The following is a 24,629-nucleotide window of genomic DNA, read 5'->3' as shown; positions in this document are numbered from 1 at the left end:
GGCTCCTTCCTGTGCCTTTAGCAGCAGCATAGATGGGTTGACAAAATGCAAGGGGCTGAACCGTGTCCAGTTATTGCACCTCCATGCAGGGAAAATGATGCAGCTGAGATGCATCAGGAGCTGGTTCTTCACTGCATTTCTGGGTGCCAGGCCTAGCTTCTGATCTCATTGTGCATTTATACATGTTTTTGGCTGCATCTACCACACATCTACCTGGCTGGGAGCAAGTCCCAACGGACTGAATTGATGCACCGAGGATTGTTGTGTTTACTTCTTCATCGTCACTGTTGTTGTTCACCCAGATAAATGTTTTGGCTCCTTCCGAGCATCCATTTCTTCATCCAGAGTCCAAGTTCATTACATTTCCAAACTTCTACACTGAAACCTGTACTACAGCCTTCTTCAACCTGGTGCCCTCCAGGTGTTTTTGAACTATAATTCCCATCAGCCCTAGCCAGCATTATGGGATGGGGGTTGTAGTCCAAGACATCTGTAGGGCACAAAGTTGGAGATGGCTGAGGGCTAATGCCGAGAGAGGAGTCCACAATGTGCATCCAGCTGTATACTGGGAAAATGATTTTTCAGTTTTGCATTGGTGTCATGCCAAAGTTCCAAAGATGCAAGACTGAATTGGGAGTTCCAGCTTTTAATCTTTTAAGAAATCCTGGTCAGGAGGTAGAAGTTCCACATCCTACAGAGTCTGACCAGTAGCAGAACCAATGGGTCAGAGCAGCATATTGAGGAACCAGGCAGGTTGGGGTCAAACCTAGCAGAATCTTATAGAATAGGATAGAACATGGCAGAATCCAAAGTTTACTGGCTAGTACTAGTTTACTGTATTCGTTGCCTGAAGGCTTGCTGGTTGTGCCAGAAAATCCTGACTGGCTAATTGGTACGTCTAAGAGAAAAACCAGTAGCTCTTTGCCAACTTGTTTGGAAGCAAAATGGCGCCATTCATTCACCTTTTATAACCAAAGCAGCATTACCCACATACAGCGTGTTTTTGCATATCTGGGAGAAGTGTGTGAAAGGAGATTTCTTTTAAAAGCACTCCCCTGAAAGATGTTGAATTTCCTAACAAAGGGGGTAAAGAGGGGACTGCACATGCAGTTGCATTGCTCCAGTGACTGACGGTTTGTTTGCATTTTATCTGTTCTGGGCTACACAGCTGCCATCAGATACACCCTCTTATCTTAGCATCCCCATTCCCTCCTGTCACCAGCTGAGTGGAGCTATAATGCCCCATCTGTGTGAATAAGAGCCCCTGACAGTAGCTAAAGGGCGAGTAGCCAAAGGGGAGGCTGAGCTTAAGTGGGGAATGGTATCTCCATGATTGCTTGAGCGTTGGCTGGCCTACTGGCTCAGAGGAGAAGAGAGGAATCTCCTTCACCGCCAGCCAGTCTCAGCTTAACAGAAAGGTTTGTATATAGCTGGGAGGGACCCTGAGGGTCTTCTAGCCCAACCCCCTGTAATTTGCATTTCTATGCCTCCTGCAGATAACTGCAATGGAAATAGAGATGTAGAGATAAAAATTCTAACTGGCTAGAACAAGGGCCAACTCAAGATACTGTGCCGCCTTGAAGCAAAGGACAAGATGGCATTCTCTACATTTAAGGAAGTGTAAAGCTCACCAATAGTAAAAAAAAATACCTTCACATCCAAAAATTTGACCCAAAGCTGATGACACCAGTAACTACGTATCTAGCACCCGCAAAAAACCAAAATTCCCCCTTGGAATTCAAATGGAAGCAGCTTCCTTAAGAAGGGCAGGGCAATGCTCACATTTTAGATGTGGGGGTGTCACCTTGACCCAAGTTGAAACCTAGATGTCAGGAATTAGCCCTGAATTTTTTTCTTGAGAAGAAGAGACTGCAACTTTTTTCCATATTGGTCCAACAAAACAAACTTTAAAAATTCAATCATTTCCTTTCTTTTGCTTTCTTACTAGTTTAACCCAGAAAAAGTTTGAAAACTGGAGAAATTCAAATGTTCCCACCACCTCCCTTGAGAAAGGCAAAATGAAGCAACAAAGTATAATTGGAAATATATTGCTTGGAGAACTTTTTTTTAAAAGGATATAGGTGAAATAAAAATACTCACAAAAAATCCTGGGAAATGCAGTACAATTGGTATTTAATGACTCTAGAGATGAACAAATTAAATCTACAGTCCGTGATCAAGAATGAAAGCTAAAGCAGTAGCAGAGCTCTGTTCCACTGAGCAGGCAGCCTCTGAAAAATGGAGATTTAACAGCACAATCATGTGCATGGAAAGAAGTCCCCCTGTGTTCAGTGGAGCTTACTCTCTGGTAAGCGTGCATGACACCTGCAGTCTAGCTTATTGAAAAATAAGCCAGCTATAGTTTCTTCATTCATTTTATTTTTTCTATTTTTTAAAAAAGAAAACTACCGATTAATGCAGCCTTCATCAACCTGGTGCCTTCCAGATGTTTTGGACTACAACTTCCACCAGCCCCACCAAGCATACTGTTGGTTGAGGTTGATGGGAGTCCAAAACATCAGGACAACACTACCAGGTTGTTGAAGGCTGACTTAATTTAATAAAAATCTCTATTTGAAAAAAAAACAACCCAGCACAGATAAAACTGAACACTGTGTGAAACAGAATTAAAAATTAAGAGTCAAAGTCCAGAAAGGCTTGGGTAGAGATATGTGTTTTTAAGAGCTTAAAAGATCATTCCTGCTTCCCGGATTGCCCAAGGGAGGGTATTCCAGAGATTGGGTGCCATCACCAAGAAGGCCCACTTCTGTAGGTGAAAATCTGCTGCGTCCTCTTAGATGATCTTGGTTAGGTCCTTACCTGGGGATGTGGTCTGCTGGTCCAAAGTTGTTTAAGGCCAGAAATGTCATCAACGGAACCTTGAACTTCTTTTGGTATCTAACAATGTTTCTGAGAAGGTGGTATCCCATTGTATGGCATGGTCTTAACAACCTGTTAGGTGAGATACCTGCTGAACCCAGGTACCAAACCTCTTGTGCATTAGGTCATGTGCATAACTTCATTTTGCACAAGTTTCCACAAGTCTTCTTTTTTGCACTGAGATGCTGATGTAGAAATACCTGCACGCATATCCCCAATGATGATGAGCCAGACCTTTGGGCCACCAAGCTCAGCATTGTCCCCACAGACTGGCAGTGGATTTCCAGGGTTCCCAGACAGGAAACATCCCCAGGCCTACGTGGAGGTGCTGAGAATTTGAATCTGGGACCTTCTGCCTATAAAGCAGGTTCTCCATCACTGTCATGTCTGCGTCATGCACTTAAACCACTTTCAAACCTGTTTCACCCTCGTGGCTCACACAGGAAAACATCCAAGTTGCCTTACACTGGGTCAGATCATTGGTCCATCGAGACCAGCACTCCCTACACTGGTAGAAGGTCTTCAGGGTTGCAGGTAAGAGCCTCTCCCAGTCCTGCCTGCAGATGCTGGGGATTGAACCTGGGACTTTCTGCAGGCAAGGCAGATAGAAAGAAATTTCCTGCTACTTTTGCAGCAAGGGCTTAGGCATTCAGTGAAGCCATTTAGGGCTGCCTCCATTATTAAAACAATGCCCCCCCCCCGCCTCAGTGACTTCAATGCAATGCCACCTTCATGTAATATTGGGGAAAGGGAGCATTGCTTAGAAAAGTTTGTGCTCCTTCCATTTATTTAATTCTTGTCAGGGGAACAAGAAGCTGGAGGTGGAATTGTATAGTCCAGCCCAAGTTCAGAGTATTTCAGTTCCTCTGTTTTAAATGGAAACGTTAATGGACTGGGCTGTTTGGCGTGTTGTTGTTGTTGTTGATGTTGTTGTTGTTGGGAGGGGTGTTGTTGCTGTTGTTTTTAAGTACCTATTTTAGATTTATGTGGAAGTTGTTCAGTTTGGTTGCATATTTTTTAATGTTTTGTTTATTGTTTATGACCACTTTTGTTGTGTTATAGTTTTGCATTAGTTCACATTGTAAGCTGGTTTGAATTGTGGAAATGCAGCATGCTAATAAAATGATGTATGAATGTATGTATGTACATACTTCGCTATGGCCCTTTCCCTCAAATCAAGGCTTCCCGTCAAGGTTGGCCTTGCCATGCAGCAGGGAGAAGCAATCTGCTTCATGGGCACCATAAATGGAAGACAGGTGTAGACAGGGATTGGTGCAGCAAGACGTTGTTTTTTTAAGTGTTGGCCATAGCTGTGATTGTGTGTGTATGTTGAGCTGCACTCCAGGCAGCAGGGATTTCTTAGCCTGGCACAGTTCCCAGTTCCAGAAAACCATGTGTCCGTGATGGGGATCTTTGGCACAGAATTCTAAACAGCTTCCCCCAAATGTTAAGGCTACAACGTTTAATCAATTAATTGGTTAGACAAGTCTAACTAAAAGCTGCCTGGTTAATCGAGCCACAGATTAGCATATTTTAATTTAAGTACTTAAAGCGCACACAAAACTCCCCTATGAGGAAAGGTTACAACATTTGGGGCTTTTTTGTTCAGAAAGAAACGTGAGTAAGGGAATGATAGAAGTCTGGACCTCTCTTCTTCCTAGCCCAAGCAAACCCACATGGCAACAATGGTCTGCTAGTTTTTAGCCAATTAGAGCTTTTTGTACATAAGGGAGCATTCAGACACACCTTTGTCCAAGGTGATGTCCAAGAAGTACTTCACAAGGGGTTGCTGGCAGCTGGTCTACATGTTACACCTACCGTGGAGATTGTCACCCCTATGATGCCAGCTTCTCATCTCCTGAGCCCATCATGTAGTGAGTTCCCCCCTGCCCTAGATGGCAGACATAGCACTCTGCACAAAATACTGTATGTTCTGATGGGAAACAGGTCACTCACCCTATTTAATCTAGTCACACTGTCACTGCACCATGTTAAGACAGCCTATTTGTGCAGGGTAGTATAATGGAGATCAATTTTCCTTTTATTTCAGGCTAGCAATTCAATATCAAAATTTCAAATGAGAGAGGTTGAGTGGTTCCCATCTATTCACCCCTACACACAAACTCCTAGAGAAGCTGTTGATTCATCAGAAACCTCAAGTGGTCAGCCATGTAGCTGATGCTTCCTACTATTGCAGCCACCATGACATTTTCATCATTTTAATAGCAAGTTATACTTTATTCAGCTGTGTAACAACTAGGCCATACATTCAGGGTTTAGAGCTACACATTACTTAAAAGTAGGCTCATAAGTAGGCTTTCATCCTTAGCAAAAGTGGATATAGGGGTTCAGAACCACATCAGCACTGCAGTACATGGTGAGAGTCTAACCCTTTGTCCCATATTATTTACTCAGCAAAATTGCACCCTGGCGCTGCTGTTTGTCTCCAACAGTGCTATTTGCAGCAAATAGGACCACAGGAGAGACACTTCACTGCACAAATATTATTTTATATATCTTTCTTTTTTAAATGGATATGCTTTATTTAAATGTGCTTATTTCCTAATGGGAATCTCAGGGCTTAGTGTGAGCCAAGGCTTTAATATGGGGTGCTGTTTTCTTCTTTTTATTCAAATAATCTAGATTTTCAAGACAGCTTACAAAAGAGAACCGTAAAACAAATGTAAAACAGATCAGAAACATCAGAAACAAAAGCAATTATCATACAAAAAACAAAACAAAATAAACATACAAAATACAAAATAAAAATACAAAAAATACAAAATGAAAATACAAAAAATACAAAATAAAAATACAAAAATACAAAATAAAAATACAAAAATACAAAATAAAAATACAGAACGCCGTAGGTATAAAATCAGTCAATATTCTGGGCAACCCCCCCCTTTTTAATGTCTAAAACATGGCTCTCCTGGCAACCCAGAGATACCAGTATTTGATATCTCTTGAGTCTCTCAGTTTCTGCATAACAAGCCTAAGATACAATTTTAATTTACGGATATCATCTGCTGCACTTATGCCATATGTCTGTTATAGTGGACAATGATTGGTCACGATTTTGCCCTTAAATGTAAATAAGTAATCTGCCATGTGGAGTCTCCAGCACATGTTGCTGCATCGTGACTCAGCAAGTTGCACTTTGATCAGGACATGAGAGATTGCAACCTAGACATGTGCTGAAGGGTTCATATGACCTGTGCAGCATTCCAGCATCATTGTAAAAATGGCAACATGTCAACCATGACCATCTGAATTTATCCTAAATCAGTTGCTTCTACTGTCCATCTCATATGCTGGATAAAATGGGGTTGCAATAATGTTTTGTTCATTAGAGAAGTGCCCAGTGGGCAGAAAGAGTTTAGTCCTCCTAATCACTCTTAGGACTTGGGAATTGGAAAAAGAGATGCTTTAATTATTCAAAGAAAGACCCTCAACCCAAACTGATTCTGATTTATCAACAAAATCCATCCCCGGCCTAAGACATCCAAAAATAATTTGGGGAAAGTAGCACAACTCTATGCCACTCAGAATTCTGGCCCTAATTCTGGCTGCCTTCACGTGCAGCTAATTGTGCTCAACTGTGTTCCTATATGGCCATGTGCATCAGCAGATGCATCCAGCCAGTTCAGTGGGCCCTAGATAAGCACTGTGATGTACAGACATGCACATCAATATGTGCACATATACTTGTGTCAGCTGTACCTGTGGAAGCTTGCTTTCACACACACTTCCTTTGCTGCCCCTGTTTCTAGTAACTGCTGATAGACAAGGCAGGAGAAGATGGAAGAAAATGTGCACTTAGCAAAACCTCAGGGTTCCCCCAAGCCTGTTGATACCTCTCTCCTGCAAGGGTAGTGCCATTTTGGCTACATATGCAACAGCATTCATAACCTGAGTGTTGGAAATAGAGGCAATTTTGTACATACTTGTGCAGGAGAGAAATAAATGGGGTGGACATTTCTTGAGAATCATGCTGTGTGATGCTCAACCTTATTCAGATGTTCTAAGTAATGGCATCATTAGTAAGAACAGAGAGCGGCTGGTGTTCCTGTGGCAACATGATCAGTTGGGTTCCCATATGGTAGTCTGCTTATCAATGCAAAGGTGATTTCCATCACTTGGCCCTCCCTCTCCAATTCATTCATTTTATTAATTGAAATCTTACAAACCCCCGTTTCCTCCAGAACTCTGAAGAAGAACAAAGTACTTTATCAGGCAAAAGAAGAACAAAGCCAACCCTGGTCTCAGTAAATCTCTACGGGGATAATTAGTGTCCATCCTTTCGGCTTTCTTCACCATTTCCATCCATCACCTGCATTAGCACCACCGCTGCCATTGTCACTTAATGATCATTCATGGGGACCAAAGCTGGGATGATGTATGTGGTGTGGACCCAAAGCACACTCCAGTGGTCCTCTTCTTAAGCTTTTATCAGTGGGGTAGCAAGAAGGAGACTATGGGTACAAAAATTCTTCAGACGAACTAGGCAGAGCATTCAGGCTCAGAATGTGCCAGTGCACAATGCCCAATTTGGCCATGGTTTCCTTGACTAATTCAGTGTTGTTGTTTTTTGTTGGGCATGCACTAATAACCAGCCCATCCAGGGTGTTTGTATCTTCTCACTCCTCTTGATATTTATCCCTGGTGATATTTCTAAGCTCTTAAACCAGATCTTCAGTTCTTTTTGGGGTGCCACTGCAGGACACACATCATCACTATCTCTCCCCCCCACCCTGTTTATGGTTCTTACATTGCTGATTAGTATAAGCAAAAGAGCAAAATATTTAGAAGTGAAGGGAGGTTTTTGGTCCATAGATGGCCCTATCTTGCTGAGGAACATAAGGGTTATTTTTAATGATGATGATGTCCCACCTTCCACCCAAAACCAGGACTCAAGGCAGCTCATAAAAATTAAAACAAAAATAAATAAAATATGGAAAGTTAAAAATACAGAAATGATAATAGGTAAAAAGTAATTAAACTATATAAAATTAAAATGGGCCAAGATTTCTCTATGGACCAGAGGTTTCTAACTCTTGGTGTATATGCTTGGATTATTTGTTCTAAGAAATGCATATAATAAATATTTTTTTTAAGCGACTTCCGGCGGCGACGCCATCGCCGGGTGGTCGAAGGCTGCCTCGGTCTCGAGGCGCCTTGTCCATCCCGGGGGTTAGGAGCCGCGCTACCGCAGCGCGCGGCTCCGTTTGGGGTGCGGGAAGAGCGTCCCGCACCCTGGGCTCCCCGGCTGTGCCCGCGGAGGCTCCGAACCCTTCCCCTGCCCCCCCTGTAAAGGGGGAGTGGGGGTGAAGGGACAACCGGAGCCGGGCTTCAGGGGACATGCCCCAACCGGGATGCAAATGCGGCGACAAAGCCCGCGGTGAGCGTCCAAGTTCTACCTGCGAAGAATGGAGCTAAAAACCCGGTGGTCGTGAGTAAAGATTTGGATTAAAAATCGCGTTTTTGGAACGATCCGGGGGGAAGGGGAAAGGTAGCCTGCCTCCCTCCCTTCGAGCCGAAGAATGTAACCAAATGAGGGTTTACTGCTACAGAACTGGTTTCAATGTAGCTAAAATTGACACATGAGACTGGCAAACTCTTTTTTCGGGCAGTTAATTAGAGGAAAATATCTCCATTTAAAGTTGCGGTGTTTGCGCTTCAGCACAGAAAAATGGCGTTGAACAAAGAGGAGAGCAGAAATACAACACCCACTTCCTCCTCCTCTGCCAGTATGCTGGGTTTTGTCCTTGAACTGGTATTGAACTCTGGACTAACAGATGAACAGAGACTCATTGCCTTGAAGGTGGAACTTGTTTATAGGAAAGTCAAAGTCTTGTGTGGGGATCTGAAAGGGAACCAATTGCCCACAGAGGAGGCTTTTAAAATTTTTGACACTTATGAAGAATGTCTTGCTAATGAGCTGAGAGAGTGGATGGAAAGATGGAGAGAACTGAGTGAGCAACTTCGGAGAAGAAATTCGCTTTTTGGGGGTGGCAGCCCCAAGGCGACGTTAAGATTTGTTATATCCAGTCCCCGGGGTGTGAGCTCGGGGGCCAGGGACAGAGAATTAAGGTATTTACAAGAAGAAAAGGAACGTTACAAAGAACCGAAGAAGCAGGGAGATGATGAGATGGACACCTCTGAACTCGTGGCAAGAAGAGACATGGACTGTGCCTGGATCTGTGGACGTTGGGAGAGAGAAGTTACACGGATGTTCAGTGCCGATGCCACCAGGAGAAGAATAATGGACAGAGGGGGTGTGGGGTGAAGTCTTAAACAAAATTTAAAGTAGTCTACCACGGCAAATCGAAAGTGGAGGGTGAATACTGTCAACAATACTCTGTTATATTTTTGTTTGTATATGAAAGGAGATATTTCAAGTTTTTATGTTATTAGCAGTAATCTTAAGGATAGAAGAATTAGATTTGATGCGAGGAGCAAGATTAAGACTTAGATTAAGTTAAGAAATTGATAAGATTGAATTAAGAAGAACTAGGATGAGGTATTATTATGGTGATGTATTTACTAGTAAGGTGTTGAAAAGATAATTTGATGTAAATATATAATTGAACTAATTTTTTTTTTTTTTTTTTTTCTCAGAAGAAATGGTTATAAAATAGATTAAGGATATAAAATCGAAGGTGAAAAGGTAGGGGAAGTCAATGGTCAAGATATGGAAAAAGAAATTTTTCTTTTTAGAAAGATACTACAAGAATCTTGACACTGTTTGTATTTGTCATATTTGTTTTGTATTTGTGGGTGTGGGTGAGGGTATATGTTGTTTGGAAAAATGCCAATAAATTCTTATAAAAAAAAAAAAAAATAAATATTTTTAAGCAGCACAGCTGGAATCCCAGAGTATGCAAATACATAAGGCAAGATTGGATGATACTCGTCCCTTGGCTCTGCCTAGCACATGGAGGGGAGGGAGTGTGCCCTGTCCACAAGGGACTTCAGTCCCATTTCTACTGGCCCCATATGTACAGGTGGGGATGAAACATCCAAATATCACTGATGTGCAGCAACATTTGGGCATTCTGCTCCTGCGTACCCATGCTGAGACAGGTGTCCCAGGTGTGTGGGAGGAGTTACGGACCCTTGCCCCCCCTTGACATAATGGCTCAAATTGGGGGAGATGCATCATCTCATCCACCCCCTAGGTAGAACTGGATATGGGCCCTGCAAGAAGGGGAAACCATTCCTTTGTGAGCCAAGTAAATTGTTTACAGAGCCCCTCAGTGCACACAGCAGGGGAAAGAGACTCACAAATGCAGTATTGAATTCTCGAGAGCATACTTAGAGAGCAATCAATTTGTAAATTGAAGTCGCAGAAACTGGTTCAGAAATCAATTTTTAAAAATATTGCTTTTCTGTTTCAGATCGAAATGCTAGAGCACAAATATGGAGGCCACCTGGTCTCTCGGAGGGCAGCCTGCACCATCCAGACTGCCTTCCGCCAGTACCAGCTCAGCAAAAACTTTGAGAAGATACGGAACTCGCTCCTGGAGAGTCGCATGCCCCGGAGGATTTCACTGAGGAAAGTCCGAGTCCAGAACTCTGAAAGTTTTTCTGCTGAGAAGGCCCTCGTGGAAGGCTATAACTTTGTTGGCATCCCGTTGGTGAGGTCTCCGTCTTTGCCAGCTACCATAAGCGGGGCCCTGACTGAGCTGGAGGACTCTTTCACCGAGCAAGTCCAGTCTTTGGCCAAGTCTATAGATGACGCCCTCAGCACATGGAGCCTGAAGACAATGTGTTCCCTTCAAGACGGCAGCTCCTACCAGATAAGGGAGACATTCAGCGCGATGCAGCCAAACCAAGACTTGGAAGCCGAACTGAAGGATCAAGAGAAGGAGGAAGGGCTGCTGCCAGATACGTTGCCAAAGAGCAGCAGCACCCTCATGATGGCCTTCCGGGACGTCACCGTTCAGATTGACAACAAGAACTTCTCCGTCTCCTCATCTACCTCGGTGTCTATGGCAAACTGCCTTGCCAACAACACCCAGGCGGGGGTTTCTCAAGCTGCCAAAATAGAAGAAATCCCAGAGGAAGCTGGGAAAGAGAACCAAGAGCCTCAAGCTGTCTCCGAGGGGCCGCCTGACTCCGGAATCCTTCAGAATAGTCATGCGGCAACTGAGGGGAACATCAACACCAACGGCTTGGCGGGAGGGGAAGCAGACCAAGAACAAATGATGTTGCAGAAGCTGGAGTTCGGCTCCAGCCACGAGGCTGGGCAGAACAAGGGCTCGGAGGCAGAAAATGTGGACAATTCAGAGCAGCTGAGCAGCAGCAGCACCTCCACCTCGGCCAAGTCTGCCTCAGAGTTGTCTTCGAAGGAAGCCTTGCAGGCGATGATTTTGAGCCTCCCGCGGTATCACTGTGAAAACCCGGCCAGCTGCAAATCTCCTACTCTTTCCACAGACACCATGAGGAAACGGCTGTACCGCATTGGACTAAACCTCTTTAACATGTAAGTGGCTAATAATAATAATAAATCTTTTAATCTCCCGTGGCTTTCCTCAATTTGCAACAACAAAGGCTGTTGTGGGAAAATGGGTTTGTCTCCTTCAAGTCACATTGCTTCAATGTTTAAGGGTTCGGCCACCTAAGAAACACAGACCCTGTTTTATTGTGGGTCAGGCAGTTGCACTGAAGCTCTGCCACAGAGGGGGAAAGAAAGGACTCCCAAGTGCTTAGTGTCCACAGCACTTGAGAGAGTTCTCTGGCTGCTATCTAAATATCTGTGTGAGAATGAGACATCTGTGGATTTTTTAAAAAAAGAATTTAAAAATTACCTCAGTTTTCATGCCCTCTCCATAGAGATTTGCCACTTTTGACGTGAGCATTTTGGCTGCCATTTTTCTTTTGGCGGGCTTGGTAGACTTATACACCAGGCAGCAGCAAGTTAATATCTTTCTCTCCCTTCTCCCCGTCTCCTGCTTTCACTCAGCTAAGGCCACTGTGCTGTGAAAAATAGCTGTAGGTATTGGGGGGGGGGGAGGGAAGGGAACCAGGCACAGCAGCCGGGAAACTGGAGTCAGGGGAGGTCAAAAACATTACATGTTGGACTCGGTTTTTGAAGAGGCACTTTGGGCCTCTTCTATTGGCTGTCAGCATGATTCTCTGAACCTCAGTAATCCTTGGGGGAATATTGTAATTTGCCCTTCTATAGCTTTGTCATGCACTTTAACAGTTGGTTATTATTCCATTTGTTGGATGGTAATAGCAGATGGCGTATCTCCGGGACTGCTCATTTTATTAACTCAAACATTAATATGAATATAGAACTTGAAATACATGCATTTTTTTGCACCCCTCCCGCCATTTTTATCCCACCCTTCTCCCAGGGAGCTCAAGGCAGCATATACAGGGTTTTATCCCATTTTAGCCTCACTACACTTAGGGTTAGAAAACATGACTCACCCTGGGCTAACCCATGTGCTTCGTGGCTGAGTGGAGAATTGAATCCAGGACTGATGTTCTATCAATTGCACCCATATTGGGTCTCATTTAAAAAAAAAACAAAAAACTAAGCACATTCTACCAAACTTCGGGCAGCTTCATATGAATAATAACCTTTGCCCTGTGGCTGCCGTAAATCAAATTGCAGGAGGGCTGCCTTAGTTTTGTCAGCATACTCTCAGAATCATTTGCCATGTGAAGAATAACTCTTTCGAGTGAAACAGTTTTAACTTGCCTTGAAATGAACTGAGAAGCAAGTGTCAAATGGATTTCTTAGGGGGAGATTCAGGGAGGCACCACCAAGGCTTTGTCTCTGGTATTTACCCATTTGACATCTGAAGGCAGGGTGTCTGGAGGAGGACCTCAATGGTTGCCTCAGTTAATGGGTCATATATTGGCTGGCAGCCAAGGCCAGTCAAAACTTGCAAAGCTCTGAACGCAATCTAATCAAAGTTTAATGCTTCTTACTTTCTTTTTTTTCAAGAACAGAAGATAATGGAGCACATGGTTAGCAGTTTGACTGGGGAAAGTGCTCGTCTTTGGCTGGGTTGTGCCCATTATAAAGTATTTGTACACACTAACCATGATAATAGGGGGTTGGTTATTACAATTGCTTTGGTTTCTTTGATTATGTCCAAAAAGGCCAGTTGCATATCTTAGGTCACACCGCCCACCTTTAGACTCATGCGTAGTTGGAATTATGCTGACAGCAGATTTCAGAGAAACATTTTGCTAGTTTTGCCATTCAGATTTTTCTATCCTCTATGTAGGTCAGTTTTCTGCCCAAGTCTTTTATAGTGTACCTAAATCAGCTCTTTGAACCTCCACTCGTAATTCTAAATTTATGGGAGAGAATTGCAGGAGTATTTCCTTTGACTTGAAATCATTACATGGGGAGCAGCTCTGAGATGCACAGCATAAAGAAAATGTGTTGTTTTTGGCTTTGCTGTTTACCTGGGTGACCGCAGGGCACCTTTCTTTGCAATCAAAAGGGACTTTCTGGCTACTTTATTTGCTGTGTTTTGGCTTGCTGTGAAGACTGTTAGAAGAAAGGCTGTATTGCCACTTGAGTTGGTGACATTTGTGGAAGGTAATTGGCATGGACACAGTTGCATTAGGTATGTCACAAACATTTCACCGAAAGCAAAATTCAAAGCAAATGTGGGGCTTTCTCCAACCAATACAGCAACCTCTCAGCAGTGGCAGTGGCAGTGGCACGGCTTCTTTTCTTAGCGGCTATGATGTCAGCAACCTCACCATCATTTTGCATCCCACACAGTACTCCAGACTTTGCATTGTTCCTAGGCACTGTGTGTGGGCAGGGGAGAGGGAGAATACTTGGAGACTATTCTGCAATGTGGTCCTCTCTTTTTTCAGAGGGGAACCAAAACAGATTCTCAGAAATTTTATTAGAAAAAAAAAACATTTTCTGAGAAATCACAGCTTAGCTCTAATAAATGGCAGACCATCTATTATGTGTGCAGAACGCCTTAGGTTCAGTTGCTGGCATCTGTAGGCAGGACTAGAAGAAACACTGCAGAGTTGTTGCCAGTCCATGTAGATAATACTGAACTACATGACTCAGTATAAGGCAACTTGCTATGTTCCTACTGGATATGCAATCTGTTCTAGCCTTATTCTTGCTGCACCTATGGACATACTTAGAACCATAGAATTTTACAGTAGGAAGGGACCCTGAGTGTCATCTAGTCCAGGCTTCCTCAAACTCGGCCCTCCAGATATTTTTGGCCTACAACTCCCATGATCCCTAGCTGGCAGGACCAGTGGTCAGGGATGATGGGAATTGTAGTCTCAAAGCATCTGGAGGGCCGAGATTGAGAAAGCCTGATCTAGTCCAACCCACTTCGACCATCCAACCTCCGGTTAAAAATCTCCAAGGAAGGAAGCTCTACTAAGATACTTTAGTGGATGTGTAATAAATGAATAACCATTGTAATCCACTTACTTGTAGTTAAAATCATAGAATCGTAGAGTTGGCAGGGGCCTTGAGGGTCATTTAGTCCAACCCCCTACAATGCAGGAATCCTGCCCACAGACATCCCTGGGTGGGCTCAAACCACTAGCCTGGTTAGCAGCCAGATGCACTGACCCATTGGGGGCTTGATGCAAGGTTATTGTATTTGCTTATTGCCTAGCACCCTTGTTACCAGAATGAAGCCAGCCAGAATACGGCAGCCCTTCCGCCTCAAACTGAAGAACAACATAAACAAAAAATCGGCCCTCTTTAAAATCCAAATGGCCTACACTCAAGCAAATAACAGTTGGTGGTAAGTGCTGAGGGCTGGTGCTGTTCCACACCTCCTCTCCATATGCACACTTACCTCATTTTGGACCACATTCTCAATCTGCTTTTTGCCCTGCTTTCCCCCAATGGAATTAATTACCTCTTGTGCAACACCCTCAGTGATAATAAAAAAATAATGACTTCTGGTTGCCAAATGGCTTTGATGCTGTTCCATTTCACCATTTTGGCTGTGTATATGAGCCTTCAGTTATAGAAAATGCTCCCCGCAGAACAACAACTGTTATTGCTACCACTAATACTGTAAATGCTTGGTTACATAAACCTTCCTGACAGGATTTAATAACACCAGTGGCTTACCTACAGCATTATATAACTGCTGCCCAATACAAAATTGGGTCTATGTGGCCCAAGAGGTCTTCTGCATGGCCTTGTTCTCCATGTCTTCAATCATGCAACTCCCCCGTGAGCAATTATTGAGTAATATTCTGAATTGTGACAGCCTCCCGCAAATTGATTGAATGCATTTGTGACTCTGCACTTCAAGCGGCAACACATTCCAGAGCGAGTGGGTGGAATTCCTGGAATGGAGAAAGCCTCATTATGCAGTGTTGCTATAATAGCGGTGTTTGTGTAGGCGGCCATTTCCGTAGGTGGAAGGGAAAGCCAGGAGAGCTGTAGGAATCCCGCAGCACCCAGCCAAACTTGCTTAGCTCCTCAGGAAAATAGGAGGAAATATTGCCAGCTCAACCAATAAACAACACAGGCTGCACATGTAAATCACATTGTGCAGAGCGCTGAAAGTGTTTTAGGGCAATGTTACTGTGTGGTAACCTACATAGCACTTATTCCATGGTCCTGTTTCACACCTGCATGCTCAGTAAATGGCGTAAGGAGCAAATTCAGCTTTAAATAACAATGAACTCAATGCTCAGAGGGCCCCCGTGCGTGATGTCCTGACACACAACGCGCATGCATGGCATCAGGACGTTGTGTAATGTCGCATCAGGCCCCCTCAATCCTTCGGAAAAGGTGGCGCCTCTGCGCTGGAGTCTCACTGAAAGAGTTGATCCCTTTTAGAGAGTCCCAACACTTCAAACCCAATCAGTCAGATGACAGATTAAATTTACATACTGTCCAACTTTTTCAGACTCAGGATGTGCATCCTCTGGGCCCCGTTTCCAAGCTAGGGACGTGACCTGCGCCTCACTCTCACACTGACAAATAGGGGTAGGGTTGCCTGGTATCCACTATTTGAGTGGACAGTCCACTTTTTCACATTATGTTCACTATTTTTTTCCACAAAATAGTGGACATTTTTAATTCAAAAGCTTTATGATGAAATGGTATTTTAATACGTGTTAAAATGTTTGTAAGAAAATATATAATTTAATTTAATTTAAACTCCCCCCCCCCCGCTAGTCCACTATTTTTTGGAAGCAGACCTGGCAACCCTAAATAGGGGTGAGTTTTTTGTGATGAGAGTACAACACAGCATCCCAAAATGCCCACTTTGGGTGCCGTGAGAGATCACAGCCCCCCCCCACCCAGTGATTTTTTTTCAGATCTACAGTGCAGCGAGAGAGATTAGATACTTATTTTGACATATGGACTGTGTATCTTAATCTGCACATTTAAATGAGGATTGATAGAATATTCATATTATTAGGGTCAGCTGGCAATATATATTTTTTTAACTTTCCTTTCGTTAGATCTGCAAAGTAAAAAGTAAAATAAAAGTTGACACCACAGAAAGGAGCTTATGTAACTGCCATTTGTGTATCTTACTGCATGTATATTCCACCTTTCCGCTAAGGAACTCTAAGGTGATTTGCAGTTTTTAAAAACAAAAACAAAAACAACAGCTTGCAATCTAAGTTACATAATAGCCCTATTCAGGCATTAAAGCCTTCATGCCATTCGAATTGTGTGAAGGTAGAGTGGGGATACGCTAACTTTGCCTCCGCTTCTTGTCCCTTCTCTTTTACCCATCATAACCTCCCCTCTGCATGCATTTAGAAACTTGCACGATCAGGAGTCTGAATTACATGGGGAGCCTATATAAGTACTGTGGAATTGCTAGCTATGATGTCTTATGTTCTACCTCCATTGTATGATGCAGCAATGCTACTGAATAGCAGTTGCTCGGAATCACAAATGGGTAGTAGAGTCCTGTTGCACTCAGTTCCTACTTGCAGGCTTCCTACAGGTTGGTCTCTGCAAGAAGAGGATGCTGAACTAGATGAGCCTTTTTGCCTGACTCAGCAGGGCTGCTCTTGTGCTCTGATATCCTTTGTGATACAAGAAGTGTGCTTGAGATTGCTGTGCTCTTAAGTATTGAAGGGAATAGCAAGTTGACTCTTGACTCCCTCTACTTCCCAGAAATCCAGACAAGGGGATCCAGTTCCTTATATCTCGGGGCTTCATACCAGACACACCGATTGGAGTGGCGCATTTCCTGTTGCAGCGCAAGGGGCTAAGCCGGCAAATGATCGGGGAGTTCCTGGGGAACAGCAAGAAACAGTTCAACCGGGATGTTCTAGAGTAAGTGTCCTTTCCAGACCCCATTCTTTTACTCACCCACCATCCACGACTCCTTCTATTGGCAGCTATTCCCCCTGTCCCCGCCCCCAATTGTTGCTCTCTTCCTGGTATTCTTTATTTGAAATAAATATGCATCTGCTTCTTGTTTGCATCTGGGGAGCGTTGGGAATAATCCCACTGAAATCAGGCAGAGAAGCCCACAGCATTAAGGAAGGGAAAATCTGGCTGCCTGATTTGTTTGTATTCCGGTTTATAATACGTTAACAAATGGGAACAACTTGAGGAGGGGAGAAATGCTCAGGCTGGGAATCATGGGACCTGGATTATCCTTCTGCAAATATGACACTTACACTCCCAAATCAATTAGAGACTTGGGGAAATTCCTCCCCCGTTGCCCACCTTCTTTACGTTGACTCAGCACTAATAAACAGCATGACCCAAGCAAGGCCAGTGACATCATCCGCAGTGACGGCAGGCAAGGCGCACAAAGAACTGAAGCAATGAGCCTAGGGCAGTTGCAGCTCAAAACACCAGATTGAGGCTACTTGGACATGCATCACTGGGGCTAAAATATCTAAAGATGTGAGATGTAAAGACAGCTTGGAGCCTGTCTCCAAACATGAGCTGTCAGACATACCAGCATATAAAATGCTTGCTGAAGACCTTCAGCCTTGCCGCTCTTTGCTAGCTCCATTGCTCTCTCCCTGCTGCAACCTGCTCCAACCCTGCAATCCTGTCCTCCATTGACTTAGCCTGGGGAAAGCCAAGGACACATCCCACAGCCAGAGGTAGTGCAGAAGAGGAGAGGAACGGGCAAGTGGAGGAGGCGGTGGTGGCAAGCAGGAAGGGGTGAAGCTTCAGCCAGTGTTTGATTGGCTGGTATGTCTGCCAGTTCAGGTTTGGAGGTGGGCTCAGAGCTTTGTGAACTTTCCCCAAGCACCCTTGTTAATCATGCTCCAGTCTCTTGCTCTTCACACTTTTCCTGTTCTGTTTCAAAGGCCTTGCTCTGTGATGACATTACAGTGGGTGGCATTCAGCTAGGTTTTACTCATCGTAAACCCATGGACATTAATGAACTTGACTAAGTTTTACTCAGTGTAGACCCACTGAAAATAATGGGCCTCCATTACTTTCAGTGGGTCTACACTGAGTAAAACTTAATTGAATACAACCCAGTATGTCTTTTGTATGCTGGTTAGGCCTTCTCTGATTTGGGATTATCTAGAATGTATTTACAGTACCAACTTAAATTACTTCTCCTCTGGGAACTATTTTTTCCCATTTATGTACAATACGTGCATTTATATCCCACCTTTCTTCCATCATGGGATCCCCAAGGCAGCATACATGTGTTTCCCAGGCAGGCACAGGTGTCCTAATTTAAAGGTCCACTTCTTCCTGTCAAACAGCCACCAGGCTTAATTCCTTGCAACCAATGAAATGAATATTGATCCCCCCTTTGTTTTTTGTTTTTTTAATATGCTGCATGCATATTGATCTGGACATAATCAAGGGTTCATGCTCCCTCCAATGTTCTTGTGACAAGCACCACAATTAAAAGTAACTAGGGCAGAAGCAATAGGAAGAGGGATAGCTGTTTGTCTGAGCAAGCAAGGAAAAGGTCACTTCAGTCACAGGCTAGAGGACCCAGAGCCACTGGGAGGTCACACCCCTACCAACAGGTTATTGGCCTCAGCCGTCATCCAGAGAACAAGCATCTGCAGTAAATCTTAATTCTCCCCTCAAAGCTGGAATGGCAGTTAAACTGTCAGTTGTCCTGTGACTGCAGAAGTGAGAGGAAGGACACTTTGGCCTAGCCACTAGCTAGAGGAGCAAAAGCCACTGAATGCCAGTCATTGGGAATGACAAGTGGGTAGAGCTCTGTTGCACTCAGGGCCTAGTACTTGCAGGCTTCCCATAGGCGTCTGGTTTGCCACAGTGAGAAGAGGATGCTAGACCAGATGGGCACTCAGTTTGGTCAAGCAGGGCTCTTACGTTCTGATGATTGCTCCTGTTCCATCCCAGCAAGAACGCCAGGAAGGAGAATATCACTTATGCCAACGGGCTGTAAATGCCACTTAACAACCCTATTTGTCCTGGCAGTGTCAAACTGTTCTCCCTCCTCTGCCTTTCCCCTCCGTGTGTGTGTGTGTGAACTTCTAGATTGTAACCGCAAGGGCAGCTCCTGTGTTTTCCTTTTTTGGCTTTTGTGCAGTGCCTCATTAATATATAGAAACCAGTCAGTCAATAAGGCCTCCTGCCTCAGTTCTGCCTCCTCCACTGCCCAGACCTGCCTGAGAGTTGGGATTGGGTGCAGATTTCAAACAAATGGAAATAGATCCAAAGCAGCCTACAATTTGCTGATCAGGAGACCTCACTGGGAACAAACATCGCCCCTGCTTCCCCAGCACCAGGAATTCCTAAGCTCTTGGCTGCTTCCTTGTCTTATTTTTCGCTTCTCCCCTCTCTCTTTGCTTGTTTGGTCCTGTGTGGGGAGAGGTGACTAAAGCGTGTGCAGGGCTGTCTTAAGCATATCCGGCGCCATGGTGCAAATATCTCTCCGGCGGCGCCCCCCCCCCCCCGTTTCCCAGAGTTGTTGACCTTTTTTAAGCGGGGGGGGGGGGGCCCTTCGGTCCTGCTTGTTTATATTGTGTGGTCTGACGCACGCTCAGCGCTGCCCAGATCACAGCCCAGACGGCCTCCCGTGCCCTCCCATGAAGCCTCCCTCTAAGCTCCCAGCGCCCCTTACCTGCCCCATCTGGGGAAGTCTGTGCGACAGGAGGGCCAGCAAGCAGATCAGGTGGCTCACCGGCTGTCCCATCCTTGCTCAGTGCTGGGATTGCGCAGGGCACTTCCCTGCTCCGCTCGCAGACTCCACAGGGAAGTGCACAGGCAGCGACGTGGCCAGAGGGGTGGGAGAGACACCCCCACCCCTGCCTCCGATTGCACCCGCCAGGGACCCAGGCAGCCCTGGCGGGAGGGGACGCAAAGGGGCTTCCCTGAGCTGGGCGCAGCACGCTCTGATGGGTGGCTGAGAGGAGAGGAGTGGGCTGCCCCAGAGCGGGGAAGGGAGTTCACCCTGACTCTCCTTCCCAGACACTCGGCCTGTGGCACCCTCCAAAATCTGGTGCCCTGGCGCCCTGCGCCACTAACGTCTATGGGTAAGACGCCTCTGAGAGTGTGCAATAACTTGAGATGGGTGAATCTGTCCATTTTGGTTTCTTCCAGTTTCTCATCTTTGCAACCTTAAGTTCAGTTCACCCTGTTTCTACATCAGATAGTGATTTTTTTTTTTGCCTTCCAAAAAATACACAAAAAACCCATATGCATTATTGTGTGTATTTCTCTAGTATATTCATTTTTGTATGCCGTTTGGCCTATATATGCATTTCTGCAAACAATTCCCCTCTGATATAATCAGGTTTTGTATATTATTTTCATTAATATATTCATTTGGTTGGAAAAGTTCACCACAAAATTCAGAGAAGTGTGAATTTTGAAAGCTTAGCTGTGTTTTGATGCACTTACTGTTGCAAGAAGTATGAATTAGGTAGGTTCACAAAGGGGGGGGGGACTCTGATTGAATGAATTTATCCCCATTAAGAACTGGGAGAGAGCTGCAATGAAGAAAGTACACAGCACATAGCATAATTCAAACATCCCCATCCCATCTACCCTGCATGTCATTACATGAGCCCTTTCTTCTCGATGCATTCACTGTCGATGGACAGGCTTTGCTTCCGTAAGAGCAATAAATACTATATGGTTTCACATACACACATTTCCCCTGCTCCAGTAGCCAAAGTGAGGGCTGCACTTACTCCCAAAAACTAATCATAACTCACAGAAAAAGAGGGCCTTTCAGATGTGTCTGTTGAGATGCTTATCTCCAGTCATCCACCAGCACTGCTGGAACGCTTTGGTTTTTCTTTTTCACAGTAAACCCAAAGAAACTGGCTATTTGAGCCTGTAGTTGCTCCAGCTGCATGTGATAATGTGATAGTGGCAGTTGCTCATTGAAGATGCACACAGTTCCAAATCCACCACGGCTCTTCCCCTTCACTCCCCAGTTTGAAATTATTTGTAATTGCATCGTCTTCCTGTGCATGTCTAGCTTCAGTCTTGTATGAACATCGCCTGAAATGTGTACTAGAAGAATTGATCCAGCTAGTGCAGCCCTGCTAGATTAATCAAATCAAATCAAATGAGTGAATGATAGAATCCCTTTTAGAGAAGCTGTGAAACTCTCCATCGTGTGCCCCTGAGAAGGCTGACCTCCCAATGGTCATAATAAGCCCCTGGCTTATCTCTGATGTTCTAATATAGTAAAGAGGTTCCAAATGACTTTTGGGTGTGAATAGCTTGCTAGAAACCTGCACAGGGAACTGCACTAATGAGATTCGACTGGCTAACTTGCAAGGGAGGGGCAATAGCTCAGCGGCCAATCACATGCTTTACATGCAGAAGGACCCAAGTCCTGACACCTCCTGGTAAAAGGATCAAATAGCAGAAGCTAGGAAAGAGGAAAACCCAGGACAGCAGTCTGAACTGGGCTAGATGGACCAATAATCAGATGGACCTGAAAAAGGCATCTTCCTGTTATCATCCTCTTCCCCCCATATTGCCAAAAATTATGAGGGCTTCCTATTGCTAAGAAAGTGGAAACAGACAACAGGGAAGTACACAACATCCTCTGCCCTTCTCCCTTTGCTGGTGTAAAGTCCTCCCTCCACCCTTCCCTGATTTGCCTAAACTATGGCTTAAGCATTACATCTGCAGTGATGCTCGCCATGGTGAATGCAGCTAAGATGTTTCTTAATCAGTGTGTGCAAACCCCTTCAATTCTTATTGTCACAATGGGGAACCTGGTTAGCATTAAGTATGGTTAGTATCTGTGCAGTTGTAATGGTGAAACACTTGATAAAGGAGGGGGAATACATGGCCAAAGGGGAAGGAAGGAGGGGAGAGACAGTGACCTGCGCAGCCCACTCTCAATTTCTTAAGCATGGTTGAGAGATCAGCTCCGTTATGCCTGTCCCACTGTCATTATCTCTTTATCCATTTGCTTTCCTTCGCCCTCCTGTGCATCCTTCTGTGCCACCGTTTTGTTCTTATCCATCTATCTTGCCCTGATTCCGTTCACCTTTTGTTCCTTATGTTTTGTCTCAAGAATGTCATACCCTCCCTGTTCATTCATAAGCTCCGCTGGGTAAGCAGTGGACGGCTCGTTCCATGAATGGAGCTGGCAGCATCACTGGGGGTGGGCTGTTTGTTGTGCAAGTCGAAGGATTCTGGGAAGGTCAGGCACAACTGTCGTCTTCAATTTGTTTTCAAAGCGAGTGTTATTTTTCTGAATGCAAGAGGCATTCTGGTGAATGGGAGCAGGTTGTTTGTTAGATTGGGGGCAGCGTGCTCTGATGTATTTTCCTGGAGGGCTAACTGGTCTCCTTACTGTCCAGAGTTTGTAATTCCATTGTTTCCGCTGAGAAACTGGCGGAACGCAGCCAATCAGACTTTCAGGAAACTAACATGCTGCCCTGCCTCTTTTGTGCATTGTGTAGTCGTTTGTTCAGGAGGAGCCTTGAAGGGGGTTCGCTGAATGAGCAGGTGTGTTATGTTCTTTCTCAAATGTCACGATGACAGGAAATGCTGTCAATTCTCTCAGAAATATGTAATAGTCAAAATGTAGCAAGTAGCAGAGGAACATCAGAAGAGCCTGTCGGATCAGGCCAATGGCTCATCCAGTCCAGCATCCTGTTCTCACAGTGACCAACCAAATGCCTGTGGGAAGCCAGCAAGCAGGATTTGAGCTCAAGAGGACTCTCTCCCCTTCTGCAGTTTCTAGCAACTGGTATTCGCAAGCATTGCTGCCTCCAACTGTTATGGCAGAGCGTAACCATCAGAGGCAGGAGCCGTCAATTGACCTCTCCTCCACGAATTGGGCTAATTTTCTTTTAAAGCCCACCAGGTTGGTAGCCATCACCGCCTCCTGGAGGAGTGAGTTCCATAGTTTGACTGTGTGCAGCATGAAGAAGAAGCTCATTTGCTGTTGCTTCATCTAGCTCAGTGTTCCCTTTAGTGACTGGCAGCAGCTTTCTGGGATAGGGATTTCCCCCAGACCTACCCAGGCATGCCAGGAACTGAATCTGAAATGTAAAACATGTGCTGGTGAGCTGTAGCCCTTCAACAAAGGGCGACTTGGTGACTGGCTGGCAAATCCGGGGCTTTCTCAGCAGTCTCTCTACGAAACTCCTCACTTGTTTCAGAAAGATGGCCGAGCCTTTCCAATTCAGGAAGGCATTTGTTGTGCCTTAACTAGAGTTCTCTTGCTTGTCCTGGTGGTTTTGTTGTTTTCACCAGGCTTTGCGTGTCTTGCCTTTTGTATGGGGTTTCTTTTCTTTTTTTGTATTTAACCATAAGCTGCTCTTGGAGCCCTGCGGGTTACAAATGTGGGGTAGACATTTTGGAAACGAATTCATAAATAATCTTGACAGGTGCAAGGAACAAGTTCCCACTTCCCCCAAAGCATGGAGGGAATTCAGTACTTCTGTGTAGGAAGGAAATGCCCTTGGCTTCGCGTGGTCATCGCCATCACTGTGAAACAGCAATACATTTCTCAGTTCATCTCCTCTATGAAACCAGCAGCCTCTGTGGGTTGCCAGCCTTTGTTTCTTCTCCTGTGCCTTTAGCATCAGCCTGGCAGGCAGATGTTTAGGATGCAAGGCTTTTCCCATCATTTTTCCTTATGCCAGGGACTGTTATTAAACATACAGAAGATCCATAGCTCAGAGGTAGAGCATCTGCTTTGCATGCAGAAGGCCCCAGTTTCAATCTCTCTCATCTCTAGGGAATGCCACTTGGGGCTTATCCACACCTCTGCTTGCTCTGCTGCTTCCCCCTGGTTTGGTGTTGAAATGGAACCAATGGCTATGGGGTTTCCCCACATATTGCTTTTCATTCCAATTTTAGCACTAAAGAGCGGGTTTCTCCAGGGGAAAGCAGTGGAGCAAAAGCTAGGGACAAGGGAAAGTGTGGATGAGTCCTTATTGAAGACAACACTAAGCTGGATGGACTATTGGCGTGACTCGGTATAAGGCAGCTTCCTATATTCCTTTCATCCAAATGGATCTATTTGTCAAGTGTGTGCAATAGCTGTTTTCCCTCTGTAGGTACCACTTGATGGCCTGTACTGATTTTGTCACTCTTTGGGGTGGCCATGCCCACTTATTCAGTTTGGTGATGGGGAACAATAGCAGGAGAGCGTTGTTGCCTTCAAACCCTTCGTGGGGGCTTTTTGGGGGCTTCTGGTTGACCACTCCAGGAAAGAGGAAGAATACTAGAGTGGATGGACATTTGGGCTGACCCAACAGGGTTCTTCTTATGTTCAGTGTTCACCTAAGCATTCCCTTATATTCACTTAAAACACAATTTCATCTGGCAAATGTTGAAGGACCTGGAGGTC

General features: G+C 44.9%; 1 protein-coding gene across 4 annotated transcripts in view; it reads left to right on the top strand.

The window, feature by feature from the left end:
• LOC117053874 (IQ motif and SEC7 domain-containing protein 3-like) overlaps positions 1–24,629 on the top strand; it is a 140,800-nt gene that overhangs the window by 92,821 nt on the left and 23,350 nt on the right. For all 4 annotated transcript variants that reach the window (XM_033162181.1, XM_033162180.1, XM_033162182.1 and 1 more), the window contains exons 4-5: positions 10,281–11,368; positions 17,006–17,167. In XM_033162181.1, the coding sequence (XP_033018072.1) occupies positions 10,287–11,368; positions 17,006–17,167 (1,244 nt within the window). In that variant the 5' untranslated portion in view covers positions 10,281–10,286. The remainder of the gene's footprint in view (positions 1–10,280; positions 11,369–17,005; positions 17,168–24,629) is intronic.

This window comes from Lacerta agilis, chromosome 10, assembly GCF_009819535.1.
Source record: "Lacerta agilis isolate rLacAgi1 chromosome 10, rLacAgi1.pri, whole genome shotgun sequence".
NCBI lineage: Eukaryota > Metazoa > Chordata > Lepidosauria > Squamata > Lacertidae > Lacerta > Lacerta agilis.
This window is presented reverse-complemented; position numbering and strand designations above follow the sequence as displayed.